This window comes from Vulpes vulpes, chromosome 5 (assembly GCF_048418805.1).
Source record: "Vulpes vulpes isolate BD-2025 chromosome 5, VulVul3, whole genome shotgun sequence".
Taxonomy (NCBI): Eukaryota; Metazoa; Chordata; class Mammalia; order Carnivora; family Canidae; genus Vulpes; species Vulpes vulpes.
In genome coordinates this window covers 35,140,768-35,158,776 of record NC_132784.1, presented here as the reverse complement: position 1 = coordinate 35,158,776, position 18,009 = coordinate 35,140,768, and the positions used below count along the sequence as shown (strand labels likewise).

At 43.9% G+C, this 18,009-nt stretch overlaps 1 protein-coding gene across 2 annotated transcripts; it reads right to left on the bottom strand.

Moving 5' to 3' along the window:
- Positions 1–2,750: 2,750 nt before the first annotated feature.
- Positions 2,751–17,767, bottom strand: ELAC1 (elaC ribonuclease Z 1). Of its 2 annotated transcripts, none has more exons than XM_072757868.1 (4): positions 17,533–17,767; positions 15,306–15,470; positions 8,757–9,224; positions 2,751–7,268 (listed from the first exon to the last, which is right to left on the bottom strand). In XM_072757868.1, exons 2-4 carry the CDS (start codon positions 15,460–15,462, stop codon positions 6,802–6,804), a joined length of 1,092 nt encoding a protein of 363 aa, XP_072613969.1. In that variant the 5' UTR covers positions 15,463–15,470; positions 17,533–17,767; the 3' UTR covers positions 2,751–6,801. The 2 variants fall into 2 exon arrangements, with proteins under 2 accessions (XP_072613969.1, XP_025853395.1); XM_025997610.2 differs by lacking the exon at positions 17,533–17,767 and adding an exon at positions 16,022–16,162.
- Positions 17,768–18,009: the final 242 nt, after the last annotated feature.

The window sequence follows — 18,009 nt, the reverse complement described above, 5'->3', positions numbered from 1 at the left end:
AGAACGACCTAGACAAAATAACCTTGGTTTTATCTGGTGACACCGAACTAAATGTTGCTTAGCTCCACCTGAGGGTGCCTGAAGTTTCTGGCAGTTACGGGGGGATTTATATAGCTGGGAAACTTGATCCTTGTGTTTCCCCTTTTACTTTTTCGTGGGCGAATTTAATCTTTGTACCTGCCATGTCTGCTGAGTGTATAATTAGCATGCTGACATCTGAGCAACAGTGTTTCTCAGCTTTATTTAGGAGTGGAAATATTTTTTACTTTGGGTAAACTTAGGCACCCCCCTCAACTTCCTTATTATCCTGGATATGACAGCTTTTTAATCCCTAGACTATGTCTGTCAAGGGCATACAGAAGTGTCTGTATCCAGATGTTAGCTAAAGTTGCCCTGTCCTTTACGATACACATGTGATTGTCTCAAACCTCTCCTGCCTCCCCATCCCACGAGTTACATAAAGCCCAATGCCCTCCTTGCAATTTTCTGAAAATTCCTGGGACGCTTTGGTTCTGTGTTCACCTGACTCCAGCTCCTATGAACTGTACTAGGTTAGGGTTGTTTCACTCTCTCATTTCTGCTGTCCCTTTTCATGATTTTATTTGAGAGAGAGAGAGCGAGAAAGAGCGAGAGAATGCACAAGCTGGAGAGAGAATCTGAAGCAGACTCAAGTCTAACGCGGGGCTCGATCCCATGACCACAAGATCGTGACCTGAACCAAAACCAAGAGTCAGCCGCTCCCCGGATCGCGTCACCCCAGGTGCTCCCTCCACTCCCCCCTTTCCACCCAGGCCAACCCTGTCAGGGAATTCAGAGCTTGTTCTCGTTTGGTGTGCGGGGCTGAGGGGAGATCTCCTGAACCTACGTGTCTATCAGACGTCAAAGACAGTTTGGGGGAATTGGAGGGACTTACTTTCCAGCAACACCACCACTACCACACCAAATATCAGGCGTGTATTTTTAAGGTTCTCCCACATTTTCCTTCCCCTGCATGGGACTTCAGATTCCTGCTTGGGGCTTGGCCTTCTCTTCTCATTCTTTACTACCTTTGTTCTGACTTTTCTATGTCTGCCCAAAGCCAACAATCTCTTAGGCACTGAAACTTCTTTTTCTAGACCTTTCTCTGATGCTAGGTATCTGTCTGCATATATAGGACACTAAGAGCTTAAGAATGATTATTTGGAAGGATTTGCCTTATTAAGTCACAACCATTCTCTTCCTCTCCAATTTTATTTCAGAGAGTAAGGGTGGAGATTTTTCTTTTGTTTTTAGTACTGATCAGGAAAAATCTCTAGGAGAATGAGGCACTGGATCTTACTGGAACATGATGGTAAGGACAATTAAGCCAGTCACTACTACTTATTGAGGGCCTAGCACGCTCCAGGCAATGAGCTAGGAGCCCAGGCACAAAAGGCACAAAACCAGACACGGTTCTGCTCTCGGGAACCCGTGCTGGCAGGACAGGGGAACATGAATCAAATACTCAAACAAACAAAACGAAAACATGAGTGCCAAACACCAGGAAGGTGGGGAGCTGGTGCTGTTGGAGTAATGAGCTACCCAGCGGGAAGTCTGGGAAGGACTCCCTGAGGATGACTGCAGAGCTGCGATCCGAAGGCAGTAAGGGTTAGCTTACGGGAAAGAGAAAGAACACTCCAAGCAGAGGGAACAATTCCCCAGGACTGGGCAACAACAGAAACCTCTGACAAAGGACTGAAAGATGGTCCCTGTGGCTGGAGCTCCAAAAATGAATGGCACTGTGGAGAAAGATGAGGTTGGAAAGGGCGGGTGAGGCGAGGCCATCAAAAAGTTTCAAGTAGAGGGATGCATGCTAGGCTCAGATTTGCATTTTGAAAAAAATCACTTTGCAGTATGGAGAAAGGATTGGATTTTTTTTTGTTGTTTTTAAAACTTTTTTTTTTTTTTTGAGAGGGAGAGAGAGCATGAGTGGGAGGGGCAGAGGGAGAGAGGGAGAGAGAATCCTCAAGCCAACTCCCTGCTGAGTGCAGCCTTGACACAGGCTCGATCCCAGGACCCTGAGATCATGACCAGAACTGAAATCAAGACGCAGATGCTTAGCCAACTAAGCCACCCAGGCGCCCCAGATCGGAATGTTAAAAAGGCTCAAGAGGAACTGTCAAATACCTGGAGCACCCATGTGGAAACCAGCAACTGCTACAATTATTCAGAGTAGAATAATCATATCTATGTGTATTTTAATATAATTTTAAACTAAGTGAATACACACACACACAAACCGTTCAAAATAGCAAATAGTACCAGTACTATCAGGCTTATAAAAAACAGTAGTCCTGGGCAGCACCGGTGGCGCAGCGGTTTAGCGCCACCTGCAGCCTGGGGTGTGATCCTGGAGACCCAGGATCGAGTCCCACGTGGGGCTCCCTGCAGGGAGCCTGCTTCTCTCTCTGCCTGCGTCTCTGCCTCTCTCTCTCTCTCTCTGAATAAATAAAAAACAAAAAAACAAAAAAACAGTAGTCCTCTGATCATCCCTCTTCATACTTCTCACGCCTTCCACTAAGGATCCCTTCCTCTACTCTTAACTATGCATCTGGTATTTACAATACCCCCCTCTTTTCTTTTTAACATAATATGCTTAAAGTGCTATTTATTTTCCAGCTTTAAACACTGTTTACTTTCTACTAGGGAAGAAAAGAATTTCTTGATCTTACCCCTTGTCCCACCATGCCCAAACTCTGTTCTTATCCTGCCAAGAGTGAACGTTCAAAACATTACTAGCATTTGCTTTTTATTCTTACCATGTAAGAAAAAATACTCTGAATCATTCATTATCTGAAAAATCCATCAATCAATAGGGACAGAACCAGTACATTTCATTATAAATTTATGACTTTGTGAAGACAAAAGTACCTTCCCTGTACATCAGTCATGAACATATTTGAAGCAGTAAGGGCTTGTACCCCATAAGTAAATACTGTTCAAATTTTGAAGTTGGCATAAGAATATTCAAGGAAATTACAATTGAATTACATTGTGCAAGCTGAAAGACATAATAAAGCTATCTGCAGCAGGAGGCCAAAATAATCTTTATAAGACAAATGTCTTTGAAGTTGGAAAGGTAATTAATTGATGGACTGTATCATCCACCCATAAATTGGCCTGTCTCATGCTGCTGCAGAATATGAGCTAGAAAACAAGCGGGTGATTCCCATGCAGAATCTAAAACAACCAATTAGACGTTCTCATCTTCCAATAAATCAACCCTGAGGAAATATTCAGAGATACAAAGATTTACACCCTAAAATATTCATGGTAGTATTTATATATAATGGAAAACAATCTCAATGCCCCAAAGTAGGAAAATGGTTAAATTATGTGACATTTATAGAATGGACTACTATAAAATCATTAAATTCATGCTTCCAGAGAACAGTTAACATCATGGGAAGATGCTCACAATGTGAAATGAAAAAAAAAAAAAATTGAGGTTACCCTATATATATATGTAAAAATATACACACATACATAAACATAGCATGTTTATATATAAAATATGCACGCTCCAGTTGTTTTTTTTTTTTAGTGCATAGAAAAAGCCAGTTTTTTGTCCCAATGTGGTCTGCTACTTGTATATCTCAGCATCAGCTGGAGGGCTTGCTGAAAACGCAGATCCTTGGGTTCCACCCCAGACCAACTGAATTAGAGGCTTTGGAATCACAGTCCAAGGATTTCTGCCTACCTACACACCCTTGTCCACCCACGTACTACCTCGTCCACCGATGTGCTACCTTGACTTATACTGACGCCTACCTCCACTTGGACATCGCTGAGGGAGAAGTGGTTGTTCTCAGGGGGGGAGAATTATGAGTAATCATCTTCTTTTTGGAATCCTTAAAAAAAAATTATCTACCAAGCACACGCTTTTTATAATTAAAAATTCATTAAAAGTATATTAATGAAGTATGAGTATGAGAAAAACAGAGGAGATCTGGGGTCTGTTTGGGGAAGTTTCAACACCTTTTCAGAACCGGAAAGTGTATTTTTAAAATCTAAAGTAAGCAGGTACCTGGAGATTCCTGACAACTGAAAAGTCAGTTTAGGATAAGGAAAATACTAAGTGTAGATATGGAATTCATTACCTCAATAAATTATTCAGGTAAAAAAAAGTAAATATAGTAAATATTTTTTTTAAATATAGTAAATATTGAAAAGTATTAAGTAACAATATTTCTCCCTGTTCCAAGATGTTCCTTGGCAAAAGAGGATTGTGATCAAGTAAGTTTGGGGCACAATACACAATACATCTCCTAATCCCCTCGTAGAGTCATACAATCGTGAGCAGATTACAGGCTCTGGGACATCCAGTATAAGCTTCATTCTTAATTCTAGCTCCACAAACTCTTAGGATGTGTCCTACAAGTATGAACAAAATTCTAGGCCAGAAGAGAGCCCAAGAAGGAATTCTCCCCATGAATTGATACCCTATGCATGATCGATCCATCGTATCAATTTGTTCCCACATTCCCATGGTCTCTGAGGGCTTAGCTCACATATTAACAGGGCCTGTTTCTAAGGGCACAGCTCAAGTCAGCTACCAAATATGTTCAAGAACAGCAAAACTGAATGCCAGGCTACAAGATTAGATAATATGTAAAGGAATGGTATATTTACTTTTGTTTACCATCAGTATCTACCACCTAGACAGTGAGCCTGTCTCATATTCATTTATGTAGTCCCAGTAGAGTAAAATCTAACACTGGCACTTACTTGGTACTCATGTGAACACCAAATTTCTGGGACAAATACAGTAATGAAATGGGCTAGGCACAGGTCCTAAACTTTAGGTCTCAAAGTTTATACAGGTCATGACATCAAGGCCTCATTTCATTCGATAAACATTTCTGAGTATTTATTATGAGTGGGTGATTCCAAGAATGCAGAGATGACTACAAGTCTTTACCCTCAAGAGCTCCATAAAGTAGTACTAGCAACCATTCCCCGATGTACAAGTTTGGGCACACATTAGCTGTCTAATAAATGCTTGTTTTAATTGAGTTCAGAAACCAAGATACACTTTAAGTTGGCCAAACTTTGCTGGCCCAAGAGCCTAGAGTAGGGTAGTCAGACCATTCTCGATACTGCTTCAGAATTATGAGAGAAACCCCAGAACACAGAAGAATTTAACGGTATATACTGTGACAGAATTTCTACGTATGTCCACTATAAAACTCTGTAGGTTCCTGAAATGTCAATAGATAGTATGTGGTGAAACAGAACTGAGAAAGGGGTTCAAAACGGTTGACAGGTCCCTCTACTGCAGAACTTCTCAACACCTGTGAGCAATGTGCTATTTTCCTTTTATGCACTGTCTCATTTAATCTACACAGAGATCCTACACAGTAGGTCTAATCATTTTTTCCCATTTTAGAAGTGAGCAAGCTGAAGCTCACAGAGAGTAAGTAACCTGCCCCAGACAAGAAGATACAGAATGGGACTGTGAAATCATGTCTTTCTGACACCAAAGACTGGTTTGTGATCATTCAAGCACTACTGTTTTTAATATATCGACGGGCACTAGAACACCTCCAGAGGGACATACAGCATACATTGTTTCCCAAACTGTGATTAGGAAATCCTTTTAAAAGAACCTGTGCTTGAGACTAGTTTTCCATGTCACCCATTTTGAGAAATATTGTGGGTCAACGAATCAGAGATATTCCATGGCAGACAGAAGGGAGGTGGAAGGCAGCTCAGAAGGCAAAGTGAGCTTATTAACACTGTGCTCAGAGAATTAATAGGGACACATAAATTAAACCACAGTTTGATATCATTTCTTTACCTCCAGATTCATAAGTTCCAGTTCATGCCTCATTGCTGTCAAATAATATTTGATACTTAATATATATAAAAATCACAACATCTTCTTCACTTCTTTAATGTTAGTTGCAGAATTTGACCTAACCGATGGTTCCATTCATGCCACTAATTTTAATAAAGTATATTCATTCACAGTGGGAGTATAAGTTTTAACTTGCTGTGTTTTTCAATAGGTCTGCAATTTGCATTTTGGAGAAAGATCATTTTTCATTGTATATGACTGACCCAAACTTTGTAGGATCTAGCAACCCTGGCCCCTACTGACTAAATTCTAGTAGTACTCTTCTCCTGTCCCCAAGTCATTTTGATAAGAAACATCCCTGTAATTTCTAGGGGAGTGGCATCACTCCCAGCTGGGACCCACAGGTTTAGAACAAACCAGAAAGTTCCAGAAACATTAACTGAAGGATAAACACCTACCCTGACCCTGCATTTAGTATACCAGCAAACAAATCAGGATTTAATACACTAGCTTCAATCCTGCATGTACAGTATCTCATTACATTTCTCTGCTAATAACGTGAACAGATTCAACAAACTGCCAAAATACCATTTTTAGCCAGGAGGGCTAAGCCCTTTGTACTTTGCCAACAACAGCAATAAAACTGGGCAGAAGCGAGCCAGGATCGCATGGGAGTACTGGCTTCTAACTGAAGCAGCAGCCACAAAATGAGGATACCCGAATAGCCTATCATTTTGTCAAATTTGGGCTTTAATAGGATGCTGGGTTTTTTTCTTTCTTTTAAAAATGATTTATTATCAAAAAGCTTGCTCCCTCTCACTGCTGGGTCAGTTCAGCAATGAAGCTCTATCCTTTATAGGATTATTAGGACCCAAATAGTTTTAGACCAAAAACAACCACAACCACCACCACCACCACCAACTTGACTGTTGGTTCAGTAACATATTCACAGACATGTCAGTACGCGTTCAGGAATATTGGTTTCATTTCTTGATCGGAATGCCAATCACCATAAAGTCTTCTGCTAGAGTCACTTCTTGGAGATCTAATACTGATTCAGCTTGCTTTTTTAGTTCTACAATCCCATCTGCTTCTCCTTCTCTGGCCAAGGCAACCGGTTTGTACCTCTGACTGAAGTGAGTCAGAACTAGTCTCTTCGCGTGGCACAACTTTGCAAATGCTGCTGCCATCTGTGGTGTGCTGTGGCCGTGCTCCTTGGCTTTGTCCATCTGAGCATCATCTAGGGTTGCTTCATGGATCAACAGGTCTGCTTCAAAGCACAGCTTCACTCCTCCATCACCCACAACCCCAGAACAGTCACCCAAAATGCAGATTTTTCTTCCAACAATAGGCTTTTTTAAGACATCTTGGGGAGAAATTGTAACTCCATTTTCCAGAACAACAGAAATTCCATTTTTCAGCTTCCCATAGGCAGGACCTGGAGGCACACCTAATGATGGAGGCAGATAACATCACATCATGGGAATGGAGTCTATGACTTATTAAGAGAGTCTGTTTTAACAGCACAGAAAATGGAAAAGGCATCCAATTCTTTTCATGATTGTTATATTTTACTACTTATAGAAAGCTGGAATATTTATATATTTTTAAAAGTTCAGTGTTGGCTATTGGTATTAGTGATGTCCTAGTACTTAAAACATTTCCCAAGCACACAGGCCACATAAGTTTTAAGCTTTTAAGTCCCACTAAGATGAAGGCCTTCCAGACAAGCTACCAGCTTTGATGCTCTACTGTGAATGGGAAGTAACAGTTTTTGAGACGCTTTATTTACAAGCTCTCTTTGAATAAATTTAGTGAGTCCATTTAAATAATGACAAAGTGACTACCTTAATTAAAAAATGGTGTGAGAGAGTCATTTGGATCACAAGATCAAGGAGCACTTCCAGCAATCATACATATAATCAATCTTCTTTGTAGGCAGGGGCAGTTCCTTGTTTACCAAACTAGGTTTGGTAAATCTTATATTAGTTATCTTACATTCATCTAGAACAACATGTGACCATCACTCTGAATAACACCTACAAACAAACAGAATGTATTCACTAATTCTAGCATACATCGTGTTTAGAGTTTCCCAATATAATAGTATTTCTACAGGTTTCTAGATAAGAGAAATACCATTGGCCTAGGTCACTTTTCTTCATTAGTTAGCATTTTGTTTTAGTTGGCGAAGAAGGAAGAGATTGCATGAAGAAACAAATATACAAAAGACACCATCATGCTTTGTACAGGCTCTGCCGTGGGCATGACCAAGAAGGTGGTGATGCTGGAGGTAGAAGGGACCTGGACACCGCTTCGAGCAAGGTGCAGAAGAGCCCCTCCTGCATGATGGCCTGGCTTGGAGGAGGTACAAAGCCTCAGACGGGGCCCAAGTCTCTCTCTCTGCTCTTGCTTCCACCTATGAGGAACCCACGCACATAAAACAGTGGGGGCACAGTGTTCTGAACACCAAATTGACTTAACCGAGGTTGAATGAGTAGGCAAAGTTGATAAAGAAGGAAAACCCTGAAAGCAGTTAGGTGCAGCTGCAAGGCTAAGAAGTATGGCAAAAATTCTCAGACCAAAGAGGTCACTGAAAAAAGATTTCAAAAGGAAGACATGAAAACATAAAAGCCTAGACCTAAGACAACCACCAACCCTCTGCCAACCCAGATAACTAAAGATAAGACGGACCAAAAACGTGGATCCAGGGAGTCGAAGAGAAAAGGATTCAAATGTATACTTGGGTTTTGGCCTGAATAGGATCTTTTGGCCCTAAGTATTTCCCTTAATAAGAAAACTTTGGGCCAAAGAAATAAGTGGAGAAAATGTCAGTTTTAGGCCTGGGAGACAGGAAAGTCATTATGACACTTTTAGCAGCTTTACCTAACAACAGTTTAATTAACGAGAAGGAAGGAAAACAAAAACAAAAACTTACCGAGGTCTTTCAGTTTCTGTGCATTGAGTTTACCTGGGCGTTTCTTCTCCACAACTGAAAACCCAAAGGAGGGAATTCGGTGAAAGAGGCGAAATGCTTTTACAACAAACTGTTCATCATCAACCAGGAGGTACGAGTTTTCCTCTGAGTCTAATAGGATGGTTCTTCCTTGCCCCTCCTTGGGAAGGCTGTCCATTTCATTCACATGCGTAAATTCTTTTTGTTCTTCTGTAGGACACTGATCTGCTGTAGGCACCAGCTCATGGACCACGTAAGGGAAGACCAGCTCCGTGTGGGAGAGTTCCATGGTTCGCCAGATAAAGTCTCGAAGCCCGGCAGGGCCATAGATTTCAATAGGCTGTTTGGTGGCCACAGAGCCACTCTGCAGGCTGATTGTGCAGAGGAGGCCAGGAAGGCCAAAGAAATGGTCTCCATGAAGATGCGTAATGAAGATCTTGGTAATTCTCCCTTTTGATTGAGGCAGAGAAATAAAATTGGGAATTTTTCCAGAAATAAAGACCAATACAATACTACTTAAAACGTGTGTAACAATTTACACAGAAAACAGCAAAATGAGTTTAGAGTTTTATTTATCACCATAAACTTATTTCTTTATATTTTTCTACAGGATTCTAGAAGCAAGAAAGACAGGATTTATGGTTTTAATAAGATACAACTTTTTTCATAAAACATCTTCAAATTACACAGTACTGGTTTTAAGAGTATTTTCCTACATATCTTCTTACTAAGAGAAAGAAGAAAAAGAAAGAAAGAAAGAAAGAAGAAAAGAAAAAGAAAAAGAAAAAGAAAAAGAAAAAGAAAAAGAAAAAGAAAAGAAAAGAAAAGAAAAGAAAAGAAAAGAAAGAAAAGAAATAGGAAAGCGTCCAAAATAGTTCACTTAAACCAGACAGGCCTCCAACCTCAAAAACGTCTGACAGCTACAGTGCCCTCTACTGCTCCCTCTCAGGAATAACACTTCTGGCAACACAAACGTTCCCCTGGCTCCAACTCCACCAGTGCCTGAACCCCAACTGCCATTTAAGAACTCTACCGGGGTAGAGATGAACTAACCAAGGCAGAACCTGCCGGTCTGAGTTAGAAGAGGGAGGAGCGAAAGGAAGCCGATGAGGCAGGAGGGAGGAAGGAGGGGGTGGGGGAGGAAAGGGGTGAAGGCCCTGAGGGGAGGTGGGCAACAGATGCTAGAAGGTAGATCAGGGGGCCGATGCCCTGTGGTGTTACATGGAGGTACGGGGCCCATCCCTTCTTTTCAGCGCGAGCTAACAATGGCTTTCTCAGTGCATACTGGGTTAGGTTGTAACTTGATTTAGCCAACGGTAAACTGAATTTACTGCTGGTATGTGGCAGGATGCCACATTAGCATTTTTCTGAGATGCACCAAGGCATTTTAAAAGTAGCGATCACAATTAACACAATTTTCGTGCAACAGAGGCTTCTGGTCCTAGCTCACGGCCCACCTATTTCAAATATTTGATACCATAAAAGAACAGTTTATTACTGTAAAGTGATTTGTCCGGTGACATCAAGGCAAACGTGTTCTCCAAGCACGTCTCTCCAGCATTAATACACCAAGGCCAGGCCCCGGTGGCAGGGAACAATAGATTGGACAGAGGCTGATTTGAGATGTGGAGAATCCTGAGGCACTCTAGAAGTTTCCTCGGTATGTTCCTTTTTTTTCTCTCTCTCTCTCTTTAGTCCTTGCTTTTGCTCTTTTGACTTCTTGGAGCCCTTTCACCCCTCCCCTTCCTGCTCTCTGGGCTGCCGAGGCAGCCGAAAGTATGACCTGAGGCCTCTGTAGAGAACTTCGATGGTTACCTGACCTCACGTTAACCTCCCAACTGCCAAGTAAGATGTTCTGTTCCTGTCCCTACCTGGTGCACAGCGAGGCCAACACTAAAACAATCTGTGAGCCCAAAGCAAGTGAGATGAATTAAGAGAGTCAAAAATTGTCTCCTACACTTATCAGTTTTAGGGAAAACAAACATTTCATTTTTCAAGAAACTTGATTTTGCAGGGAGAAGGAATGGTAACCACAATGATCAAAGTTAGGGGACACTATCAAGTGAAGAAAGAGGAGTACATGAATTCCCTTTTACTTGAGAACAAGAAAGTTACCGGGGGACATGTCACCCAGAGCAAAGTGGAATACTAAATATCCCCTAGCGAGGACGCAGTTATATTTACTGCCATAGGAAAACGTCTGCAATATAATTGTTCCGGTGGAAAAAGCAAGTTACACCTAACACGACACCATTTATGCAAAATTGTACACACACATACACACAAATAAAACTATGCCATTAACATACCTACATCTACAAAAAATTTACCAATAAGGTAATTTTACCTACAAGGAGAATTCAGACTTATTTTATTTTCCTGCTTTGCTTGAATTTTTACAATGAGGATATACTCCTTTTTTAAAGTTCTTATTTATTTAAGTAACCTCTACACCCAATGTGGGGCTGGAACTCATGACCCCAAGATGAAGGGTCACGTGCTCCTTGGAGTGAGCCAGCCAGGCGCCTTACATGTACACTTTTTATGATCATTTCTTCATTATATTTCTATAATATTTTTTTTTCTGTGACATTTTTAATCATCATTTTAAGGGAAGAAAAAGGAAGGCTTAAGGTCATTCTTTAAGGAAGGAGGGCAGCCCAGGTGGCTCGGCAGTTTAGCACCTGCCTTCAGCCCAGGGCGTGACCCCAGGGTCCCAGGATCGAGTCCCATGTCAGGCTCCCTGCGTGGAGCCTGCTTCTCCCTCTGCCTGTGTCTCTGCCTCTCTCTCTCTGTGTCTCTCATGAATAAATAAATAAAATCTTTAAAAGAAAATTATGAAAGGAATAGACATGACAAACCTATATTTGTTAATCAGATGCTTGCACATTAGGACCAAGGAAGCTTAAAAGAAGTGTGTTTAGATAAATAAAAAGTACTTCCTTACGAAACTCATAAAACATTATCACCCCAGGAGAAGTACAAGCTGAAAGAGTTTTCATGAATCAAACAATGATAGGTCCCTGTTGGGTTGAGAGTTACGCAGATGAACTGAGGGCACTCCATGCCAGTTTGAGACCGGAGCTTTTGAAATGCTAAAGATTATAGATAACGTTCTGTGATTACCACCTTGTTCTGTGATTACCACCTTACCCTCCTCTCTGCAACCAGGAATTTTTTTAGCCAGTAAGAATTTAGTAAACTAAAAGTTCCCTCAGGCTTTATTTATTTTTGGTGAGGCTTAGCTTTGTAAAATGTTTACTTATATATAAAATAACTATAAAATATAAGACATTAGAGAAAGGTATTGTAGCAAATAGACACGAGGTGGTACACACGGCCCTGCCTCTTGATGCTCATCTCTCTCTACAATTCCTTTTTCTTGAGTGTGGGTAGGACTTGTGACTTGTTTCTAACCAGTAATATACGGCACAGGGATACAGTGCAATCACATTATGTTATAAGACTCCAACTGGCTAGCAGACTTGCTCTTGAGCTCCTCCCTGACAGTAAGGAATCAAGTTGCTACGAAGCAGAAACCCGCATCATTGGAACCAGAGGAGGCCACTAGGATCTGCGGCAGTCTTGGTCCTACAGCTGTAAAGCTTCTGCCAACAACCTGAGTGAGCTCTGAAGCAGATTCTTCCCCAGTTGAGCATCTTATGAGATCTCAGCCCTGGCCACACACTGACTTCAACTCAGTGAGACCCTGAAGCAGAGAACCCGGCCAACTGAGGCCCAACTCCCCAACCCACTGAAACTATGAGATAATAAATGCAAATAAGACACTAAATGTAGGGGTGCCTGTGGGGCTCAGTCGGTTGAGCATCTGCTTTCAGCTCAGGTCATAGCGCCAACGATCAAGGGATAGAGTCCCGCATCAGGCTCTCTGCTTAGCGGGGAGTCTGCTTCTCCCTCTCTCTCTGTGTGCTCTCTCTCTCTCAAAAAAATAGGTAAGTAACTCTTAAATATATATATATATATATATATATATATATATATATATATATATATATATATATAAGATATTCTTTAAAAAAAAAGACACTAAATTTATAATCTGTTATGCAGCATTGATAACTGATACAGGTGTTAGATAAAAAGTAAAGATTTACCCCACACTAAAATCTGGTACCCACACGTAACAGTTTCTTGTTTCTGTAAACTGTTCCTCAATCCCTATTTTATAAAATGTGAAATATTATAGATTTCAATCAAGCCTGTTTGTCCCTGAGAGATCCCATGAAAGGAACCCTGTATGATCCAAGGGAAATAAAGCATAGTAGCTGTCCTTGCCTCAGGGTCTTAGGTTGAACAGTGCACACCTCAAGGCCATGAGTCCCACCTGATAGACATTAGTTCCTTCCTCCAACAGCTCTGTTCTTAATGCCCTACTTAGGTTTGGGGCACCACCACCCCTGTAACTTGTAGGAATCCTTCACTTCTTCACATCCTAGACAGTCAATGAGTCACCACCCCTGCTAGTTCCAGGTTTCTTAAATCAAGTCTCTCATCTTCATCCTTATCCCTACTTCCTGCTTCATCTTCATCTTCTCTCTCTTCTCTCACATGAATGCAACTGCCTTAAAACTGGTCTCTCCTGGGGCACCTAGGTGGCTCAGTCACTTAAGTGTCTGCCTTAGGCTCAGGTCCTGATCTCAGGGTCCTGGGATGGAGGCCTACACCTCCTTTTCTTTCTCCTTCTGCATCTCCCTTGGACTCTCCATCTCAAATAAATAAATACAATCTTAAAAAAAAAAAGTCTCTTGAGGCTCCAAGCTCAGCAGATAATCTGCTGGAGACTCTTTCCCCCTGCCCCCCGCCCCCCAATCACACACTCTTTCTCTCAAATGAATAAATCTTAAAAAAAAAAAAAAAAAATAAGAACAAAAACAAAACTGGTCTCTTCCAATATATTTGCCATAGAAAAATAGTCCTAATATATAAACCAGACTGTATCATTTCCCTCCTTAAAAACATTGAATGGTTCCTTATTGCCAGTAGGATAAGAAGGCCCAAATACGTCAGCAGACCACAGAGGACTTCATAGTCTGCCCTAACTTTTTCAGCATTTTTCTCTCTCTTCTATCCTGGATGGTTCAACATTCACTCAACATGTCACTTCTCTCCTGGAAACTCTATTCCTTCTTGCTCACTGCCTCACCTGTTCCTTGAAAGTCCATCTCTACTTTCCTCCCCAGAGAAACTTCTAATCATCTCTTAGATCCTAGCTATACTGTCTCCATCTCTGGGATGTTTTCTCTCAACACACACTTAATGCCCCCTCCTCTGTGCTCCACAAGTACTTAGAAAACAAGAACAAAAGAAGAAGGAAACAGCTCCACTGTTGTCTTTATCACATTACCCTATGTCTGTCTACACGTCAATTTCCACCACTAGACCACGAGATCCTTGGATGCTAGGACTTTTCGTCATCAATGTCACATACTGTGATGAATCACAGGAATAATTTCAATAACTACCATTAATCTCAATAACTACTATTAATCAAGACCTAGTAAGTGAGAAGCACCACACGCTGAGCATTTTATTTATGAATCAATGGAATGGATATTTATGAAGCACCTACTAGGTACACACGTGATCCTTGAGCTTACTTCATCATACCGGGAATACACAGTGAACGCAGAAACAACTACTTAAATACCAATTTTACATACTGATGCTAAAAAGTCAATAAAACTAGCACAAGGCAGAATATCTGGGATGAACAAGGAATTACCTAACCCCAGAGGTTCAGGGAAAACCTCTGAGGAGATGGCCCTTGAACTAAGATTTAACTGATGAGAGACAACCATACAGAGAAGGGATTGCTATATATAATTCTTACAATGTCCCTTATTAGTTGAGCTTTTATCTTTATTTTCAAGAGGAGGAAGATAAAAGCTTGAGTTTGTTGATCCACTAAGGCCACAATCCGACACACAGCTGGGACCGCATCACAGGTTGGCCTGCTTCGGCCAAGGCTTTGCACCACCGTACTCCTTGACCTCCCCGGTGCTAGACCCCTGCTCGTGCCATTCCCCCTGGCTGGCATGCCCATCTTCCCCCAGCCCAGTGAATCCCTCCTCCTCTTTCAACAACTCATGGGTCACCTTCTTTGAGAGGACTACCCTGACAGCCCCAAATGAAAAAGAACATCTCACTCTTCTGAATGCCTATTGCTCTTTGTATCCTCTTGTGATACTTACAACTATCTCCTGGTGGAGGTAAGTATGTTCACTGCTCCTTTGCTTGTGCAGTACCCACGTAATATACCTCACGTATCCCCCTCCAGCCTCCACCCCCTATGCTTACATAAATCCTTGCTCTCAACATTTACAGAAGGAACAAAAAGTAAATAAATTTCAGTGGGTGTAGCCGGACGCCTGAGGGCCTTCCGAATCTTCCCAGGGCAATAGCACTAGGGTGGGATGCAAGTGTCAGGACTGTTTCTGAGCAACAGGCCCGAGGCAAGCCAAGAAAATGAATAAGAAATAGTCTTAATGAGATAGCTGAATACACACTAACCTGCTTTAAGTTGGCTCTTCATAAGCTGTGTCTGAGTCCCCTCCCCACAGTCAAAGAGCCAGCACTCGCCCTCACACCGAAGGACCAGCGCAGAGGCACCCCGGGTTGGGGACGGGTATGCTGCACCCGTACCCAGAAACGTCACATCCATAGACATCTTCCACCCTGCAATGAAAAGATTACCCACGGATTATTACACATCACTGCTCGAAAACTCCAAAAATACGCTGTGAAATACACTGCTATTTACATTTTCATTATTCAGAAGAGGCTGGATTCTTGTTCTCTAATAGTTTTCTGTAGAAATACCAAGTAAGACTTTTAATAACTTCCTGAGTTAAAAACCACAAATCACCAAACCTTGTAGGACTGCTCGCACACACAAAGACAAGCTAAAAACTGCCAAATCCAGTCAATTAAAAACTGTCGCTGAATCCCAACTATACGATATTCTGAGAAAGGTCAAACTGGTACGTAGACCAAAAGTTGACAGTGGTTTGGGGAGAAGGAGGGAAGGATGAAGAGGTGAAGCACAGGGGAAAGCGGGTATTCTCATGTTATTAGTGGTGGAGGCACAGCACTCATCTATCCTACAGAAAAAAGGGACCTATGTATAATGATGTTTCTGGTGGCGCCTTTAAGGCGGCTAACATTTGGAAGCAATCTGAATATATTCCGATAGGGAAATAACTAAGTATTTTATTACAGATTCATACCATGAACTACTTATCCTGCAGTTAAGTCAGGTCTGTAACTCTTGTCCTGGAGAGCTGGCAAAGAGAAGTTACAGGTGGCTGTGGCACAACCTCATTGTTACGATGCCCCAAACCTCTGCATTCATGTGAGACAGAGAAAGCCTGGGTGGAAGGACAGGCGCCACGCTGTTAATCATGTCATCTCAGGGGCACTTAAAATGGTGATGGTGAGGAGTGGTTATTAAATTTTCTTTTAAATTTTTTAAAAAGATTTTATTTATTTATTCATGAGAGAGACAGAGAGAGAGGCAGAGGCCCAGGCAGAGGGAGAAGCAGGCTCCATGCAGGGAGCCCGACGCGGAACTCGATCCCGGGTCTCCAGGGTCACGCCGGTCAAGCACTGAGCCGCCCAGGTGTCCCTCTTTTAAGTTCTTTTTCTTTCTTTTTACTGGTTTTGGTTGTGATGAACAGCATTTGATGTCTTTATTTTCAATGTGTTTTATATTTATTTAATATTGGTTATTTAAAAAAAAAAAAGTGTTATAAGCCTGAACATACTTCTTTTTTGTTTTTTTGTTTTGTTTTGTTTCTCTGAACACACCTGTCTAACTACCACATCACCTCCTCTTTTTCCATTTGGGGACCCGTCGGCCCTCCTGCCCCCTCACCCCACGCACAGGTCTTAGGTGATGCTTTCCACTTCCAAGATGCAGCCTTCCTCCGGTAATTAGGCGGTTTAACCTGCCGAGGCTTTGCTGTCAGGTTGCAGTTTGCAACAGAGGCGAGCATAACGGGATGGGGGAAGTCGGAACACTTTAAAAGCTAACAAATGGAGAAGGAATATTAAAGTCCCTTTGCCACCCTTGGCAAACCACGGATACGGCCGGCGGTACCGGCCCCGGGGCGCATCAGCCGCCCAGAGTCACCCAGAGAGCCTTGAACCCGCAGCAATAATGGGGGCTCCATCCCGGGGCAATGAGACGGGAAACTCTGCAGGACACGTGTTTTAGTATTTAAAAAAAAGAAAAAAAAAATTCATCCCCTGTGACGCTACCGCGCAGTCGGGTCTGAGAATCACTTGGGGAAGGACCACGGGGAGCCACAAAGGAGGGATCAGGCCGACCTGGACTCCCGAGCCAAGGAGTCCGCGTTTAAGGGGGAAAAAAGTCACCACGAAGAAATTTCAAACACAAAAAGCTCGCCCGTCCCGGGACACCTGGCGGGGCCGCCGGGGGCTCAGCCCGTCCCCTGGGAACACCTGGTTAGGGCCGCGCGCAGCGTCCGGGGCGAGGCCGTGGCCCGCAGGCAGCGGCGGGGGCGGGGGCCGCCGCGGACACGGACACGGACGCGGACACGCGGGCCTCCCGGACGCGCACACCTGCCTCCGCGCGGGACCCCGGGCGCCGCCGCCAGGGCCCTGCCTCCCCGCGCCGCGGGCTCCCCTCGGGGCTGCGCCGGGCCCCCGGGGCTGACGGCCTCCCCGGCGGCGCCCCCCGCACCGCGTCCGCGCGCTGTCCCTCGCGCCCACTCACCCGCTCCCGAGGCTCGCGGCGGGAGCGACGGAGGCGCAGGCCCGCGGCCAGGCCCAGCCTCCACCCGGCGGCGCGGGCGGAAGTGCGCCGCGGGAGGTGCCGGCGAGCGGCCGCTCTAGGGCGCGCCGGAGGTCCTCTCGGTGGTACCGGGCCCCCTGCGAGGGCTCGGCGTGGGCGGAAGTACGCCGCGGCCGGTGACGGCGAGCGGCCGCTCTAGGACGCCCCGGAGATCCTCTCGGTGGTGCGGGGCCGGGCTGCGGGCGGAAGTGCGCCGCGGGAGGTGCCGGCGAGCGGTCACTCTAGGACGCGCCGGAGGTCCTCTCGGTGGGGCGTGGGCGTGGGCGTGGGCGTGGGCGTGGGCGTGCGGGCGCCGTCCTGGTGCCGCCCCCTCCCCCCCACCCCCGGGCCCGCCCGCTGCCGCCGCCCGCGCGGTTCCCCGTAAGCAGGTGGCGGCCACGCGCGAGGCCCAGGGCGCCC